This window comes from Vipera ursinii, assembly GCF_947247035.1.
Source record: "Vipera ursinii genome assembly, chromosome: 7".
Taxonomy (NCBI): Eukaryota; Metazoa; Chordata; class Lepidosauria; order Squamata; family Viperidae; genus Vipera; species Vipera ursinii.
Window position 1 is genome coordinate 62,302,636 of NC_139521.1, and position 20,546 is coordinate 62,323,181.

General features: G+C 36.9%; 1 protein-coding gene across 2 annotated transcripts in view; it reads right to left on the reverse strand.

The window, feature by feature from the left end:
• The window catches only part of GRID2 (glutamate ionotropic receptor delta type subunit 2), a 1,067,823-nt gene that overhangs the window by 151,642 nt on the left and 895,635 nt on the right, over positions 1–20,546 (reverse strand). For both annotated transcript variants that reach the window (XM_083367820.1, XM_083367821.1), the window contains exon 13: positions 12,743–12,938. In XM_083367820.1, the coding sequence (XP_083223946.1) occupies positions 12,743–12,938 (196 nt within the window). The remainder of the gene's footprint in view (positions 1–12,742; positions 12,939–20,546) is intronic.

Sequence of the window (20,546 nt, forward strand, 5' to 3'; positions counted from 1 at the left end):
TAACACGGTTGCCATTTACAACTTCTCAGGGGACTTCGAACAAACAAAGTTTAGGGAATGCAGATTCAATTAATGTCTGTGCGATTCACTTAATGACTGCAGCAATTTTTTTTACAGAATTGAGTGTAATGACTGTTAGAGTTTACAGCTCACCCAGTGCAAAATAAGCCCCAAAATTAAGCACACGTAAAAAAAACTGAGCAGGAGGCATAGTATAGAAAAACTTCTTTATCTTCACAATATTAAAATGTGATACATACATACAGTTTCCATGCAGTTCTTGCAACGTGGTAGAAAAACAACAACAGCTAACCATGGAGATCGGAACACAGAGAGAGACTAAACCACGCCCAGACCTAGGGTGGCTCACATGCCTTTCTCAGCAAATCCTGTGTCTCAGTTAAAAAAACAGTTCCTATTGGCTGGTTTGTTGCTATGGCTATTTCAGTTCATAAATGCTTACACACTGGTAATGACCATATCACTTTGTCCTAAATGCTCTGGTCCCAATGGTGGTCCTAAATTAAGGTCTACCTATAGTTTGGTTGATATGCCAGTCGTCTTCCATTAACAGCAATCTTTTTAGCTGTTGGCCTGAGAAAGACTTTGGTTGGTCCAAAGTCACTCACTAAACTTCCATGGCTGACAGGACACCTGCATTTTAGTCTTGTGGTCTTAGTTTGACAAATTAACAGCCACACTACAGCACACACACAGAGGTTTCAGTGCATGCTTTGAAAATTACCGTATTTGGAAAAGGTGCTTTAGAACATGTGAGCATAAGCACTGAACTCCTTTATGCAGTCATGTATTATGTCATAATTACAAACATACAATTAATTTAATGAGTCTAATGGCTCATTAAATCAGCTACATCTTTAATATAATTCATTGTAGCCACAATTTGTTTCAACCTTATGCAGAAGATTGAAAAAAGATATGGCTCTTTCAAAATGGTGTACCCCTGTGTTACAATGTACATCACTCAAGTCATTTTCAAAACATGTATTACCTTACTTTTGAATCTATAAGTTTTCCCTTTTTTGTCTTTATTTTCTTGACTTCGCTGACTTTCATGCTATTTAATCCCACTGATAGAGGCGATCTGTGGAATTATATTGAAAATATTATAGTACTACATCCTTTGTGATCAAGCCTCATTGATATGTACAGCTAATATGATTAAATAACAATAATGATATAAAAGATTGAATTAGTAAGAAGAAAGGTCATAGAGTTGAAAAGCTACAGTAACAATCAAGCTAAAAGGCCAGTGAGTGGCATCAAAACATCTACTAAAGCACTTTGTTTCTAACTTATTGTTATAGATAAATAAAATAAAGTATTTCTCATCAGGATATTGAGCATCGCTTCCGAGATTAAGTTAATTAATATGGTTAGAATAGAAAGCAGGGGAAGATCAATTCAAAGAAAATTATAGTCAACATTTCTCCTTATTAGAAGCAATTTAAAATTATGTACATAAAGGAACACTAAATGCATTTGGGCAGAATAATAGAGTTAAAAGGAGACTTGTTAGCTGCTGATCCAACCTCCTGCTCAGTGGAGTTCTATTAAAGCATTGCCATCAAATGCCTATACAACCTTTATATGACAACATTCAGTGAAGATGACCCTGCTACTTCTTTAGCTAACTGCTTCCACTGCTGAATTCCTCTTAGAGTTACAAGTGTCATAACACTGTCAGATTTTTTAAAAAAACCTGTACATTCACGAACAGCTCACATTGACTTGGTCCTTGGTCCTAAATCAAAATAGCTGAGAGTACATAATATGTTAATCCAGAAACAAATGGCATCATACCAATGAGACGTACAAACCAGGTGTTCACTAGAAGAAGCTGCACAATATAAGAGGGTTACACATTTTAGGTGGCTATTTCTAATTCCAGTAATTTAAGTATAACCTCGTCTAGATTTATCATGAAGCTAGCTGATTGCCTGATTTTAAATTGTATTTTGCTTCCTACTGTTTGGATTTGATGAAGGAATAGATAAGAGAATGTTAGAATTAGAAGAATACAGACCGAGGTTTGGGATGAATGTTTTTTAATGGTACAATGAAGTTAAAGTTAATGTAGAATTCAAAAATAATTAGGAGTGCCATTTTACAGATATGGGCTAGATACTGTATGACCCAAGCTGTGCTTGAAAGAAACAGCAGGCAAGAAAAAATGGTTAATAGATCAAGATTTGATAATGCAGGAAACTGAAGAACTTAAAGCTGAAATCAAGAGAACAAAAGGATTTACTTTTAAGTGGTTTTCATATGCACAACTAAGGGAGAGCTTTAACATGGATAAAAAGCTACTAGATACAGAATAACATGAAATAGAATTTGAAAGGGAATTATGTACACATGATGAGCATATGATTACTAACATGTATACATTATTGTTGAGATTTAAAATGGAAGATGAACAAGCTAAAGAGTGTGTGATAAAAAGCTGAAGTGTGAAACATAGGAAGAACAGATTAAAGATTTCATGGGTTAAGTATTTTGGTTACAACATATAGATTGTATCAACGGGAAAGAATGTTAAAAGATCTGAAATACACATTGCCCTATAATTTAAGAAAGAATTTTTGTAGAACAATGTATATGTCACCAGAGACATTATTTAAGATATACAAGGAACCTCTAATTGTTGTTGGAAATGTGAAAAGTATGAAAAAGTGAAAAATGCTGGGTACATGTACCTATAATGATGTAGGGAACATTAAAAATTAATATTCAGTTGAAATCAGAATTTTTCTTATGAGGGTTTATGGATAGCCAACTAGAAAAGGCTCACAGAAGATGATTCATGTAACTGTTGCAAAGAAAGTTGGAAGTCACTTCTTTAAATATTTCTTTTCTTTTCTTTTCTTTTACAAATGTTATTGAGTTTTTAATATTACATTCACATATTTGAAAAGCAACGTGGTGGCTGGGTAGTAGTAATTAAATTACATACAGATACCATTAGTACAGATTTCAAATTGCTACCATAAACATTTCCTCTCTTTTTCCCTTCATATATACTGTCTATTTGTAAATTTAAAGACAAGTTTTATCCTATCAATCACATAGAAAATAACTTTCTTACATATATCCATAGTTTTTAGTTTACACATATTCTAATTGTTTTAATATACAATCTTTTAGGCAATCAATGACCTAATAGATTTTTCAATTTTAATTTCCACTAACATTTAGATTTAACGTTTGATATTTATATACTCCCAGTTCATCTATCACCGTTCCTCACAAAATCTAATATTTAAAATACACATCCCGTTTACTTAACTTCTCACCCTCTATGTCAACAAATTAAGGATTCAATATGATATCCTTCCTTTTTGCTAATTTTCAGTTTTTTTAAGTAGTAATCAAAATTTCTTTTTATTTCTTCCTCTTACTCTTTGTATCTGATATCTTTTGCTTAAACTGATAATTTTTGTTTTTAACATTTCATATAGACTTATTTATTACTTTCAACAATATGTTTTTAGATAATCTACATTATTCACCTTTACATGACCTTTATGCACAAATCAATATTCAAATTAGCTATTAGTATTTATGCTGCTAAATTTTAATGACCAATTTTTTTTCTTTATCTCAGTTCATAACAATGTCTTGTGTTCAACATACACATCTTATCTATTTAAGTACATTCTGTTTCAGATTTCAATAAGATGGTCAAAACTCCATTCTTCTTGAGTCTTATTCTGGCTTTTTTCCTTTGCCAAATCATCTTCCATATCCTTGTTTTTGGGTCATCGAACCAATCTCCATGTATATTAATTGATATTGGCAAAACCATTTGGTTGCCGTTTTTTGAGAGGACTTGTAGGTCTAGTGGGTCATCTCTTTATTCTTCCATATCGACGTAGTTTTTCTGAATTGTTTGTCTTCTCATCCAACTGTTCTTTTTCTAGATCCTCTAGTTCCTTCTGAGTTGTATAAGAAATCTTATCCTTTTTCCAAGTTGTCAATGTCTTGTCTGGATTTTCAAATATCAATATTTGTTGAATAATAGATTCTTCTGTCATTGTATTTGAATGTTTCATTTTTTCTATTGTATTTTGTATAGATGGTTCTTTAATTGTGGTCAAAGTTTGGGCTTTCATATCTGGGTTGTCTTCTTGTTCCTTCCCATAGGTAAAGGTAAAGGTTCCCCCGCACATGTGTGCTAGTTGTTTTCTGACTCTATGGGGCGGTGCTCATCTCCGTTTCAAAGCCGAAGAGCCAGCGCTTGTCTGAGGATGTCTCCGTGGTCATGTGGCCAGCATGAGTAGACGCCAAAGGCGCACAGGACGCTGTTACCTTCCCACCATAGTGGTCCCTATTTTTCTACTTGCATTTTTACGTGCTTTCGAACTGCTAGGTTGTCAGAAGCTGGGACGAGTAACAGGTGCTCACTCTGTTACACAGCACTCGGTATTCGACCCACCAAACTGCTGACCTTCAGATCGACAAGCTCAGCATCCTAACCCACTGAGTCACCATGTCCCTTATTCCTTCCCATAGCCTCTTAATATTTCATTGGCTGTAGTAAGAATTTGGATTAGTGTTTTCAACATAGTGAGAGTTTGTTGATCTTCATCCATAAATAAATTTTGTTCCTGGTCTTTTTCCATATTGGTATTTTACACTTAGAAAATCCAAAAGAGATTTTTTTTCTAAGTAGGCAACACAAAGCCTTTCACAGCTGTTGTTTCAAAGTTCTCAAGGTTATGTATCTTATCTATTTCCCAGGCCCCTTTTAAAGTTTCCCTTTGAGTCCCAAAGTTGTCTTAATCTTTTCAGCTTTTCTTTCTTTTTTTCATAACAAAGAATCCAGATTTCCAACAGAAGTAGACAATGAACAATAGGAAATAAAAAATCTTTCAGTCCACATGCTTTGAGAAATAAAGTTCCATTTGGGATTCAGTTACTTTTTCAACTTTTAAAATGCCCCTGGGTATTTAATCGCCAGTCTTTCTGGAGGGAGGGCTAAAGTCCCCCTTCCCTCACTGCAGGGGGGAAAATCCTTAGCAGCTTAAGGAAGTACAGAAAGTAATTAGGGTGTAAAAGAGGTAGATCTCACCCAGTCTCTTCCACACTGCTTTAAGTGTTGCCTGGTGGAAAATGTGACTTTGGCTATTCACAGCCTAGGGACGAGCCACAATGGCTGGTCCTTTTGTCCGTGGGTTTGGAGGGATCGCCAAGTCTAACAGGAGAGTTGCAGCTCTTCTGCGATCCAGCGAGCGCCCCTCCTTGGTGGTCGCCTCTCCCAGCTGTCCATAGCGGCTGCGTGGCAAACCGGAAGCCACACTTCTTTAAATATTTCTTTTAACTTTTTTCTTTTTCCATTCTGTTGTACATGTCTTCTACCTTTCTCTCTTTCCTATTTTTCTTTTTATATCTTTTTTTTTACTCTTCTGTAACTTTCAACTTGCAAATTAAAATTCCTCATTGGAGCAACTTGGTGAGGGTATCATCTTAAAGAAGAATGTTATGCTTATTATGTATTTGATTTAATTTTCTCTTTCTCCTCCTCCTCCTCCTCCTCCTCCTCCTCCTCCTCCTCCCACCTATATTCCTATCAATCTACTGGTTACATGTTGGAAGATTTGTATACTTTTACCAACCCACAAAAGCCCTCTATTTTCACTGCAATTTTTGTTCTCTGGCAGGTTCAACAGATTTTCTTGCAGAAAAAAAAGGTGGCATAAGCAGGAAGTGCTCATATTTCAATAAAATCAACTGCCAGAAGCAAAACAATAGTGAGCCTTTAATTCCTTGAAGCTACAGTTACAGAAATTGTCTCTGTTGTTTAATATTTAATATTGTTTAATATTTAAGTAACACCTTCCCAAACATTATTCAAGCCGGCATCAACTTCCCTTCGCCCTGTACGTTCCCACAGAGAGGGCCTCCTCAGGGTGCCACCGATCAGAGAATGTCTATTGGTGGCCCCCAGGGGGAGATCCATTTCTGTCGGTGCCCTGGAGCTATGGAATCAGTTACCGGTTGAGCTCCGGATGGCGCCCGATCTTCGCTCCTTCCGTCGCGACCTAAAGACATTTTTATTCGAACAAGCTGGCCTGGCCTGATGGGGGATGGGTGGGGTTTTTTATTGTTATTTTAATATTTGTACTTACTGTTTTTAGTGGGCATATATTTAATTCTTTTTTTAACTTTTGTAACTTTGTATTTTTTATTCTTGCCCTGTTCACCGCCCTGAGTCCTTCAGGAGAAGGGCGGTATATAAATAAAATAATAAAATAAATAAAATAAATAATAAATAATAAATAAATAAGATAATTCTTTACTTTATTTTTCACAATTTTTTTTCTTTTCCCAGGCTTTCTGCTTTTCTATCTTATTTCCACACTAACAATTTCAGTGACATTTTTCTAGGTCACTCTAGTTGTAAAAAGTGACTGATTGTGGTGTACCTTTATGTTACTTACTGTATCTTTCTGTCACTCTCAAGCCATGAGGTTTTCCTTTGGAATAAAAATGAAACGGGGGAAGCCAGAGAGCCACCAGATTGCTGGAGAGATTTTACAGTGAACCTTGTTACTGCATGGGTCTAAATAAGAGCAAGAATACTGCTTTTGCCATCACAGGAACTTCTCTTTTCCTTTGAAAGAAATTCTAAAAGCAAGTGCTCTTTCATCATATTGAAAGACTACTGGTAGAAATAATTTAAAAGAATATTTCTGCATGGTAAAAGTTTAAAGTAAGGGCTTACAATAAAATAGTCCTAATGCAAATGTGAAAAAAGAAGAAAAGAACCCACAAGAGGGGATTTTTCAGGTCATGTTGATTAAGCAATGTGATCTAGGAAGCTTCCCTTCTCAGTGATGGCTCCTGGCCTCTGGAATGATATCCCACTAGAGATCTCTACTGCTCCCATCTTGTTTGACTTTCTTCAAATTATTAAAGGCTTGGTTGTTCTTTCAGGTCTTGAATTAAAATAATCCCTTTGGGCTTTTGTTTTGTTTTGGGGGTTCTGTCTTCCAGATAGCTGTATTCTTTTTCTTTAATATATGTGTTTTCTTTTACATTAATTTTTTTGGTTCTATTTTTATTTTATTTTTAAAAAAAGTTAAAATACAAAACCAAAATTTATTTTGAACAAACAAACAAATGAAAAAAAAGAAATAAGACATTTAAAAAGTGCATTAAAAAACAAAGAAAAAAAACACATATACACATTGTCCCACTAGTTCAGACATGTCAAACTTGCAATGTCATGTGACGTGTGAAGTATCAGAATTGTTTTGCCATTGCTGGCAATGGGGTGGGCGTGGCTTCCATGTGATGCGTCCACCATGTGGGCCAGCAGTTTGACACCCCTGCCCTAGTTGAATACTGATTAATTGCAATGGCTCAGAGGTTAAAGATGCTGAGCTTGTCAGCTGGAAGGCTAACAGCTCAGGTTCAAGACCTGAACACCATGCAGTGGATGAACTTCTGTTTTTGCCTCAGCTCCTGCCCACCTAGCAGTTTGAAAGCATGCCAATGCAAGTAGATTAATAGGTACCACTTTGGTGGGAAGGTAACAGTCTTCTATGCACCTTTGGAGTATAACCATTCTGACTGCATGCCAGCATTTCATGATGATCATATCAGGTAAGTCTTGAAAAAGGGAACTAGAAAGACCACTTATTCTTAACCATAGTATGGGATGTCTCCTTTCCACTATACCTACTGCAACTATGGTAGAATGTAGTCTGGAGTTGCAGAGGGAGAGTCTTTTTCCCTGAAGACAAAGTGACAATGGAGTTTTGGAATGTCTGCTAGATAGGAAACGAGTGAAGGCAGAATTCTCCCTAGCAATACACAGTGTATATCTAACAGTTATGCAGATAGTTGCTTTAGTCTGGCAGGGTTCTATTTGTAGGCAAACAAAAACCAAGACCTACTCAGAAGTAACTTCATGTGTCATTTCTGGTTGCTAGGGCCCAACAGCAACAAATATGTGAAAGCAGATAGGTAAAATAAGATGCAAACATATTTTACTACTGTCATTTAATATGTACATGTGCACATGGTTGTTATATGTCTGAATTCCCAAGGATAAAGTCCCAGGGAAATAGGATAGCATGGTTAAGATCACGGGTGTCAAAATCGCTGCGTCACATGATATGTCGCGACGTATCATGACTTTTTTTGCATTGCCAGAGCTGGGGTGGGTGCGGCCTCTGCATGATGCAACCGGCATGTGGGCTGGCAGTTTGACACCCCTGGTTTAGACTGGTTTAGACTGTAAAGCCTGCATACCAAGGATACTTTATTATTTTAAAAATATGTTTCTAGAAAAATATTCTAGGTTTCTATATTCACAAAAACAATGTCAATGCTCCTACCTTTATTTATTTCTTTTAAGAAATCCCATTTGGCTGTTCTTTCTAGCTGGCTGATAGCTATTGAACTTCACTGCTATTAGGCATCAGTTTTGCTAAGGCACTCTTCGTTTGTTGAAAGATTGTGTGATGCTAAAATTGAGTGGTGGAAACTTGACAGGAGATTAGGATTTTTCCCTATCTGTGTTATCAAAATTTCATTGATATATCTGGCTCACGTATAGTCACTGAGAAAGCAATCTTGTGTACTTATCCCAGTCTAAGTTGCTCAATTGTTCTTATTAATAAAAAATCAACATGGACAAGGATAAATAATTATGAAATGAACCCTAACCCAGTTTTATCTATTTTATTTGCACTCTATCTGTTTAATAAAAATAAGTCATTTTTCATCTAGGCTTTTAAAAATATATTGCAAATATATTGGAGATGCCTAATAAATGAATATTACAATCAAAAACAAAATGGCAGATTGATTAACTGGATTAAAATTGGTTGGACTGACTTCTACTCTCAGTTCTCTAGGAACCACTCTTCTTTTGCTCTTATTGCTGACCTCACAGTTAGGTGTACAATGAAAAATGCAAGATGGTCCTTAGATATAGAGCTGTTTAATAAGATAAGGTTCTATATCGTTCATGCACAGCAGTTCAATCAGGCTTCCATTTACACTACTAATCTTTATTAAAGCATTGGATTAGTTAATTATTATAAATGCTACTACATTTAATTTATATATTTGACCTATACTGTAGGAAGTACCTCTGTTCCATCTTAAGATTTGAAGGGGTAGCTTGGCTTGGAAAATTGTGTTACTCCATTACATCCTTTAAACTTAGGCATCCATTACCTGCTTTAATCAAGTGAAAAGGTGCTACTGTACAGTTATACAGTAGTCCATGAGTGTGAAAAAGAAAATCTTAACATCTGGATAAAACTGGGCTGACTGTTCCAGTTTTGTATTTTGAAAAGTGTTTGAGTGCTCTGTGTCACAGGGATGCTTCAATTAAAAATAAATAAGTGCCAGCCAATGATTCCCCATGGACAGCACCTGGCAGACAGCAAAGGGTAGAGCAATAGAGGCAGGAGCAAGGGCACTGGATTGGGCCTCTAATATTCCATGACTTCCAAGCCCAGGCATCGGGGACTCTATGGATTTCTCCTCTGTGACTATACTTAGTAGTATAAGGAATCAGTTTTTCAGCTTCAGAGAAAAAATGGGGATTATGGCTATTGACAGAATGTCTATGGAGATCCAGTTGCCTCATGAAAAAGCATCTTTGGGATTACTATTGACAGAATCTTAACAATCATTGTTCATTGCTATATAGGTAATCAGCAATTGGTAAATTTAGCAAGTATGCTAGTTAGACCCACTCTTCTGGCACATATTCTATGTTCATAATATTAGATTAAAGGTTAGGGCATAATTTTCCAGTTCATGATATATTATATTGAACTGAAGTGAATTGAATATTTATTTGGCCAAGTATGATTAGAGAAATTTGTCTCCAGTGCAGAAGCTCCCAATGTACATGCAAAGCAACAGACTAATGATAACCATAATAATAATACCAATAAAAGGGGGAAGTAAAGAAGATAATAAGAGGAATAATTAATAATGCCACAGTCATGCTACATGCATAAATACATGTAGACACATTATTCATAGATATCATGATTTCATACTATAGATAGAATTCTTAGACTTGCACATTCACTGAGCTTGATTAATAGAGACTACATGAACATGTCTATTATAGTGATAACAGTAAAAAATAACTTGTTATTGCTATTTACTAGAAAGTTTGTGATTTGTACTTCCCAATCTGGTCTACAATCCTGTGATTTCCTGTTGATCTTGGAAACTAAGCAGGGACAATTCCGTATAATTCTTGGATGGAAGTTGAAAATTCTGGGCTATAGGCTGGACTGGGATGTTGAAAAACAGCTTGGAAGAAGGCCTTCACACCTTCTTCCATAATATTGCTAAAAACCCTGCACCAGTGTGGTTCCTAGGGTCAACCTTGATTGTATATAAAAGGAAAGATTTCCAATCGATTTCACTTTAGTATGTGACTCAGAAAAGCATTGTGGCATCATTACCACTAGAAATTCTTGTCAGTGCAAGGAATTTAACTATCATAGTTAAAAGGTTATTTGTCAGCAAAATAAAGAAAGTCATTCTTTATCCCAGTAAAAATTAGGGAAAAAGAGAGAGAGAGAGAAAAAAGAGTTGAAGAACTATTATTTCTGCATTTCAGTTACTGCTGAGCTGTAGCCTGAATATTAACATCCTGGTTTGCAAAATAGACCTTCTTTTATTGTGAAATCCAAAAGCTTTATCTCACTTGACAGTAATTTACGGTTTTCCTACTTTAAATATTTTGTATACCAAGTTAAATGTACTGAGGTATTATTTAAGCACATTGAGATTCTGTCTATTCACTGGGGAAAAGATATGTTTTTTTGCCACAGATAACTGCAGGAGGGAATGGAGAAGAATAAGCTGTAAAGTAGGGTGCTATATATCTATAAACTAACATAAATGGCATAAAGGAAATTTGGAAACTTTGGATGGCAAAAAGGAGTGACAGGGAATATTGGGGATAAACAATTGATTGGGCTCCATTTTTACAAATAGACATACCTATAAAATCAGTTATTTAACAAGCATGAACCTGTGGAGAACCAGACTTTCAAATTCTTTGAAGTGTACGAAGCCCCCCCCCCCACTCAGATTAAAATATTCTTTATTCTTAGTATTAAAAGAGGCATAATATTATATTTCCCAAAGGAGAAATGGAGAAAAATCTTAACAAAGGCAGAAAGCAGCCCCAGTCTTTCTTATTAGCCTCAAGCAGAAGCCTCAAGTCTTGAGAGATGGATATTTTGTACCTGTTATGAAAGACTGGGCCAATCTATTCATAAACAAAATGCCTTCAGCCCACACAGCTGATGGGATTAAGAATTTACATTCCCCCACCCAAATTTAAGGACAGGACATGATCTTTATTTGGCGTCTAGTCATGCCGGCCACATGACCACGGAGACGTCCTCGGACAAGTGCTGGCTCTTCGGCTTTGAAACGGAGATGAGCACCGGCCCCTAGAGTCGGAAACGACTAGCACGCATGTGCGGGGGAACCTTTACCTTTACCTTTAGGATTAACCCAACACTGTCTTCAGACTAGCAAAAGACACAAAAGCCCATCTCATTGTACAGCCCAGAAACATTTCCACTTCAAAGTCTAAGGACCCTATAAAGATCCACCAACTGACTCAGCTATTTTTTAAGCTGTCCCAGAACTGCATGCTGTTGTTGGTTTTGCTCATCAATAAAGAAGAACCTTTTTTTCCTAAGCATCCTCCATTTTATTTCCAACATCTTAGCCTCCATTTTATTTCCAGTGTCTTACTCCCAGCTTGGAACTGGACCTGATTTTTCTTTTAACAGAAGCGTGCCAACTTTTTAAAAACATAAAGCAGATCAACCTATTTTTTTTAATCAGAAAACTGTATCTTTTACTAAATTCCTCTTCCTTCTCCTGCTCCTTCTCCTCTTCATCCTACTCCAACCTCAACTTAAAGGAAAAGAGTCCCTCACCTCTTTAAGGAAGTTGGCTCAGTGGTGAACTATTCTGATTTAAGGAACTCTTTAAGATTTGACTAATTGCGACTAACTCTGTAAAACTCTGAAGCACAATGAAACATTCATGATTTCAATCCTTCTTTCTTTCTCATTTTCTATTTGGCATTACTAAGGTCTTGATTTCTACTACAATCAAGAAAAGAAAATTGGCAAGATTGGTGAATGTGGCTTCTATATTTCTAGTGTAATTGGTAGCCCTAAAGCTGCAATACAAATCACAAGGAGCTAATCTTGCTTCCCTTAATGAATAGGTGAAATTTGTCATCTTAAGGCAGGGTTTCTCAGCCTTAGCAAGTTTAAGATGTGTGGACTTCAAATCCCAGAATTCCTCAGCCAGCCATGTTAACAGCTACATGTTAACAAGTAGCTCAAGTTGACAAACAGTGTTCTAAGCCAAAAAGCAAAGTTCTTACCTGTGAATAGCTGCCCCCTGTCTACCTGTAGAGCTGAATTACACAAAGATTTTTTTTTAAAAAAAGTAGTGAACAACTGGCTTAATCCTTTCAAGGAAAAAAAGTTCTTAGACTTTTCTTTTGAAAAAAAAATGTAACCAAATACATAAATCAGTCTCAATTTTAGCATGCAGTAGAATGAGCCACAAGCTGAAATCACTCTGAGGTGATTATTTTTCATGTCCTAACAATTTTGTAGCAAACTTCTTTGCAAAATAAATCCATTATTCCTAGGAATTTTTTTTAATGATCAAGAAAAAGGTTGGACTTTACCTTATGAATGCCTATCTGGGATTCTTGCACATTGTTCTCAGACCCATTACTTCGGTTAATCATCTGCCACAGCTTTGAATACATGTTATTCTTCTCAAAAGGATTCATCCCTTTCACCCGTACATGTTCATAGACTGCAGAATCCAAAACGGTGCCATAAGGAATATCTGTCTGCCGGGAGAGATCTTGAAGAGACCTTAAATATTAGAGAAGACAAGATACACAAGATATTTAAGTCCACATTTCCAGGCTATTGGCAAGCAAAGGACAGCACATATCACAACAGCTCTTAAGGCATTTTGATTTTGTTTTTATATGATTGTTAAAAATTAAAGCAAGTAGGGAGAATCGCCTTTATATTTTAAGACAGAAGGGCAAGTACAAAGCTAGAGAGTAAAGGAGAGAAAAGACATTTTGCCCCACAAAAATGAGGGCAAGTCAGCTTCTTTTAAAGAGCAACATAGAAGGAAAGGTTTAATATTATCCCACGTTTGAGATTTAAAGAACATGCCATTCCCAAAGTGACTTACCATTATAGTATGTTTTTTTTAAAATGGAAATGGTCATTGATAGTTTAAAATCTACCATCATCCAAAAGAAAACCAACAAAAGAAAAGAGCAAGGGCTAAAATTGATTGGTTTCATGTATCTGTCAAATTTATATGACACCTTTCCATCAGACAGTCCTCAAGATGTCAAGCAATAACCAGAAATAGGAATCATAGCATTATCATCTATTTGATTTTGCCCCTGGACATCAAAGTAAAAGCACTCTTCTAGCACTGATAAATTACATCCCTACAAAGATTGTTTCTATCATAAACACAGCAAACCATTTCTTAAGTTACACTTCTTATATTAAAGTCCTAAAAGAGACAAAGCAACATCCAAAGCATCAATAAAAGGGGCAAAACTGAACTTTAGTATCTCAGGAGAATTAGCTGCAGGAACATGTGAAAAATCAGCATACTACAGATATATAAGAATTATGAGTCTGCTTCCTGTGAGTCAACCTACTGATTTATTTATTTCAGTTTTATCTACAATAATAATGTATGCCTCTCTCCCTTCTTCATTGGGTGGAGATTCCCTTGTAACAAATAGGCAGCAAATCCTTGTATAAAACTGTAGTTCAAAAGAGCTGTCTCCAAAACAGCTTTACTGCTGCTATTTCTGCCAGCAAAAACAACATTGATTCGATGTAGTAAAATATCAGAAACATTAGTGAATAACTAAAGCAAGAAATAGCCTTCACTAATAAAAAAAATAACAAAAACATTATTTTCTTGGGTGAAATAGATGGGAACTCGGATCTCTGAGTGATCAAATAAGACAATAATCAGTTCATTGTCAAGATAATTGACATGTACTGCTTGTTTTTTTTTTACTAAAGTAAACATACAGATAGTCCTTGACTTACAACAGTTCATTTAGTGAGTGTTCAAAGTTACAATGGCACTGAAAAAGGTGAAATGACCATGTTTCACAGTTATGACCTTTGCAGAATCCCCATGGTCATGTGATCAAAATTCAGATACTTGGCAACTGGGTTCATACTTATGACTGTTGCTGTGTCCTGGGGTCATGTGATGACCTTTTGCAAGCTTCTGACAAGCAAAGTTAATGGGGAAGCCAGATTCGGCTTACACAACCATGTTACTAGCTTAACAACTGCAGTGATTCACTTAGCAATTGTGGCAAGAAGGATTGTAAAATGGGGAAAAGCTGACTTAACAAATGATTCACTTAACAACAAAATTTTTTGACTCAGTTGTGATTTTAAGTTGAGGACTACCTGTAAGCAGTTATCTGCTCATGTCACTAGTGGAGAGCAAATAAATTACATCAGTGAAGGATTAGTACATTAAGTTTTAGTATGGACGGCCTGGTCACTGCAAGGTAATAGTGTTATGCTGAACTTAAACATTATTCATTTATTATTCATGGTAGTCATCTCTTGCAGTAAATATGCCCGAGAAGTATCTGAAGCCACATGCAACGGGAACCAGAGAAAATCTAATAGTAAAGTTGGTCTTAACATGATAATTACTATCTTCCTCTATAGAAGGGCCATGGACAGAAAACAATAGCCAAATAAGCATCTTCTGAAATGTTGATAGTGAGAACAATGGTAAATTATAATTGTTTGTCTTTCTTGTCAGAAATTACATCTTTGCAACCAAGAAACCCAATTAGCTATTTTACACAAATCAGCTCTTGCATGTTTCCCACAATTATCACAATGAATGGAGGCTAATGCCTCCTTAAGTAACACCAGCTGCCTGCAATTAGTGCAGGTTCGCATCCCACCAGGCTCAAGGTTGACTCAGCCTTCCATCCTTCCGAGTTAGGTAAAATGAGGACCCAGATTGTTGGGGGCAATTAAGCTGACTTTGTAATAACGCCGCTTGGGGGAGGTGTGAAAGCCCTAATAAGCAGGCTTATACATAGAATGAAGGCTACTGCTAAGTTTGTAAGCCGCCCTGAGTCTTCGGAGAAGGGCAGGATATAAATAGAATTAAAATAAATAAAATAAATAAAATGAATGGTTTTGAAATAAAGGTGAGAAAGAAAAGAAAAATAGTTGCAGAAGGGCTACCATTTGTCAATATGTTCTAATCAAAAAAATACAAACTATGGTTTTCCTAAAACAACTCTTTGAATACCCATTAGAAGTGGTATTGTTATACCTGGGAAACAGAACAATGAAAGCTTAGAAAATAAAAGCACAATTGACAAATATCTACAGACCTTTTTGATAAATTTAGTATCATTATATTTCTTAGCCCAACTCATCTCACAGGGATATTGTTGTGGGGAAAAAGAGGAGGAGGCAAGTATATAATGCATGTTTGTGGCCTTGAGTTACCTGCAAAGTAATAAAAGCCTGGATAAAAACCTAATAAGTAAAGAAAATAAAAATGCCCACAATATATTATTAAACCTGTGCATATTCAGTGAAAAGTGGAACTGCACTTATTTAGGTAAAGCTCCATACTTGCATGGATACAAGGTTTAAGCACATATAGTAGTAAGTTTACAGTCTAGATATTCAGCTTCTTAAAATCTTTAATCTGGTTCTCAGAGCTCTCTCAAAAATAACTATCAAACTGGGTTTTTAAAGGACAGAATTGAAAATTATTTACTATCTGACCTCTCTCTCCCTCCCTCCATATCTATATCTATATCTATATCTATATCTATATCTATATCTATATCTATATCTATATCTATATCTATATCTATATCTATATCTATATCTATATCTATATCTATATCTATATCTATATCTATATCTATATCTATATCTATATCGGTGGAGCAGTGGGCTAATGCCTTCTTAAGTAACACCAGCTGCCTGCAATTAGTGCAGGTTCGAGTCCCACCAGGCTCAAGGTTGACTCAGCCTTCCATCCTTCCAAGGTAGGTAAAATGAGGACCCAGATTGTTGGGGGCAATAAGCTGACTTTGTAATAATGCCGCTTGGGGCCCCCCGAAAGTGCTAATAAGCAGGCATATACATAGAATGAAGGCTATTGCTAAGCACATTGATTTGTGCTTAGATTGTAAGCCACCCTGAGTCTTCGGAGAAGGGTGGGATATAAATGGGATTAAAATAAACATAAAAAATAAATAAATCTATATATCTATATCCATATCTATATCTATATCTATATCTATATCTATATCTATATTTATATCCATCCATCCATCCATCCATTCCTCTATCTATCTATCTATCTATCTATCTATCTATCTATCTATCTATCTATCTACACACACACACGCACATTGTGTGCCAGTGCACTGTATATCCCTCAAAGTTGTGAGAGGCAGACTTGCAAAGTAGTATCTACATTAGCATTTCTCAACACTAATCCTGGCAACATTAAGATATGTGGACTTCAAGCTCAGAATTCCAACGTTGCCACAATTGAGAAACATTGTTCCAAATGAGACAGTTTGTTCTACAAGGAATAGTGCAAGCATGTACTTTGGGCTTTACTTGTGCTTGTGGTATACTGATCAAACTGGTCAAAACTGATTGATATTGTTCTTACCATTAGCAAAAAATGTTGTATATGGCATGGGTATGATTCTGGCTAGTAACCTGCTCTTTATTACAGTATTATATTAAAGTACTAAATGAAAGCCTTGATTGATTATAGCCATGATGAGCATTGGAGCATAGACCATATCTATGTGAAATACGCTGTAGGTTAAAGTGTGTATGAAAGGACAATTGCTGTAAAATAACAGAATGAGAGAAATATACTGCCAAAAGCATATCAGGAGAAATAGTTTCAAAGACTGAAGAAGCTACTTGGATAAGCAGTTAAAGGTTTCAAACCCCAAAAAAAAGACTAGTTGCCATGACTCAGTTTCCAGACAGTTACAAAGGGTGTATCCAGCAGAATGAATATGATTAAAACCAAAAATGATGCAATCATTTCAAATAGGGTGGAAATGAGGAAATGCTGGAAGGAGAATTAGTGATAGAGTTGCACTTAAATGAATGCTGTCAATGTTAGCATGCAAGAAAAAAATCTGAAAAGGAAGGCATAGGACTGTTAAAATGTTGAAAAAGGGTAAAGCTGCAGTTGCAGATGGTATAAACTTGGAAAAAGTGGAAATATTGATATGGTTTGCTTATGGAGAGATTGTGCAACTTGTTCAAATATGTCTGAAGGCTGCATCTGTACTGGATGATTGGAAAAATGTCACTTGTGGGCAAAGGGAAAGTTAGTGAATACAAAAATTTGCCAGGCCATTTGTTTGTTAAATGTACCTGGGAAGCTATTTGTCAGAAATCTGATCCAAAAGGGACAATGAGCAAAATTTGTGAATGTGATGTAGTTTTATGATGGAGAGATGGCAATGGTAACCCACAACCTTCGTTTTGGTTGGATAGGGTAGCTGAGTCAGGAGGCAATTTCTAGCTTGCGGGTCGAGTACCAAACAAACAATGAGTACCGGGACAAAATTTTCTCATCAAAATGTATTGAATACCAAATTCAATGAGTTTCAAAGCAGTTGAATACCAAAGTATGACAGTATAAAAAGTAAAGCATGACATGGCTTTTATAGTCAAAAAGAAGTAACAAAGACAATAGTGGGTTAGGATACAGCTAGTGACCAAATAACATCACTTCCATTTTGTGGGCAGCCCTTTAATATGATGATTATCCATGTTTATGCTCCAGCCATTGATGCAGAAAAAGAGAAGGCTGACAGGTTTTATGATCCAGTTCAATCTGAAGTTGCCAGAATATGCAAGCAAGATGCACTGCTTGGGATGCCGAAGTTGGAAATCAGAAGGAGAATGTAATTAGACTGTATGGCCAAGGCAAGTGAAGTGATGTAGGAGAATGACTTATCAGCAACAGCCAACTTCTTCACAGCTAACACAATTGTCCAACGACCAAAATGATGCCAGTAACAAGGACATCACTAGATAAAGCACAAAGACATCAATTTGGTAGAATGAGTTGGAAGAGCTCAGTTGTAACAAAAAGGATAATCCCATGGCTCGAACATGGAGCAGATCACATACTGCTAATGTGCAAGTTCCAAATCAAGCTAAAGCTGAGGAATAAAGACAGCTGGTTTTCACAATATGCTCTTGAGCATATATTCACACAATTTTCAAGGAGAACACCAAGAATCACTTTGAAGTCTTGAACATTATTGTTAGGGAGCCAGGGGAACTGTATAATGAATTCAAAGAATGAATGTGAAAAGAGACTGCCAAAATTTAAGAAACAGAAGAAAAGAAACTGGATGTCCAAACAGATGGTGAGAACTGCCAAGAATAGAAAAGCCAAAGCTAAGGACAAAAATGACAGGAAAAAACAAAGAATTATAGAGAGATGTACAGAGAGAAAAGAGACAAGAAGCAATATTATGGTGTCTATAAATTTAATTTAATTTTTAATTTTATTAGATTTATATACCGCCCTTTCCTGAAGGACTCAGGGCGGTTTACAGGGCATTTTAAAATCACACCAATACAAAATACAAAAGTTAAAAGACAATTAAAAAGATTAAATTATCCCTGAGAATAAAACCCCAGTTAAAATTCTCAGCCTGGGCCAGAGAGCTCAAAGAGCCAAGTCTTCAGGTCCCGGCGGAATGAACGCAGGTCAGGGGAAGTCCTGAGCTCCACAGGCAGCTGGTTCCAAAGGGCAGGCGCACAGAGAAGGCCCTCCCCCTGGGTGTTATCCGCCGGCAATCTTTTACTGGCGGCACCCTGAGAAGACCCTCCCTGTGCGAGCGCACTGGACGAAGGGAACTTGATGCTGGCAGCAGGTGTACCCTCAAATAACCCGGACCCAAGCCATTCAGGGCTTTATAGGTCATCACCAGCACCTTGAATCTCACCCGGAGGGCAACCGGAAGCCAATGCAGCTCACGGAGTAGAGGTGTTACATGGGAGTATCGGGAAACCCCCATCACAACTCGCACGGCCGCATTCTGCACCAGTTGAAGCCTCCGAGTGGTCCTCAAGGGCAGCCCCATGTAGAGAGCATTGCAGTATTCTAAATGGGAGGTCACGAGCACATGAGTGACTGTGCGTAGGGCATCTCGGTCCAGGTAGGGTTGCAACTGGCGCACCAGGCGAACCTGGGCAAAAGCCCCCCTGGTCACGGCTCCTATATGATCTTCAAAATTGAGCCGTGAGTCCAGGAGGACACCCAAGTTGCGAGCCCTATCAACGGGGGGTAACACCTCACCCCCCATTGTTAAAGGTGGAATAGTTTGGTTAGCCCGAGATGCCGATATGCACAGCCACTCAGTCTTGGCAGGATTGAGACAAAGCCTGTTTCTCCCCATCCAGACCCAGACCGCCTGCAGGCAACGGGACATCACGGCAAGGGCATCGCTGGGTTGGTTCGGGGTGGAGAAAAAAAGTTGGGTATCATCAGCGTATTGATGATACCCCACAACGAAACCACGAATGACCTCGCCCAGCGGCTTCATATAGATGTTGAACAGGAGGGGTGAGAGAACCGACCCCTGAGGAACTCCTCCTTATATATAAAGATATATAAGATGGGATCAGACATAAAAAACAAAACAAGCCAGCCAAAAGAGCTCTGAACTCAGAAAAGCTTCAATTTGGCACTACCGATGGGAAGGCTATAGAAATTGATTGAATATCTATATAAATTTGTGAAGCTAACAAAAATAGGAAGAAATTCTGAGACTTCTGGTTTTGTGTTGTGGTGAGACAGATGCAGGAAGGCACAGCTCTGCCTTCTGGGCCTGATTTTGCCATGCTGGGGCCCTAAAAAAGGGCTGAGAGTCGTCCTGAAGAGGCGATGAAGAATGAGAAGTGTCTCATTGATCATGGAGAGATAGCAGTATTTCTGTTCGATCTGAGAAAAGCCCTCCAAACCAGCAGGGGAAATACTGGCTACATTCCTATGGCCAACCATTAGCTGCTGTCAATCAAAGAAGAAAAGCACTAATTAACACATCGTAAACAGCATATTTGGAACTGGGTAAGAATATTGATCCTTTATTTACTATTTTACAACTGAATTTCTTGGGAAAGGATCTCAAGAAGCTAAAAACCTCCAAATGTGAACGGAAGTCATGTTTTAATTTCTACGGGGGGCAAAAATATACGATATTGAAGTGGAAGTAACATAAAGCTACAGTTTTGAAATTTGAGAACTGAGATAATTGTTAAGATTTTTTCTTTGGGAAAAAAAACATTAAGGTGAAAGGGCGGTATATAAATCTAAATAAATAAATAAATAAATAAATAAATAAATAAATAAATAAATAAATAAGAAAT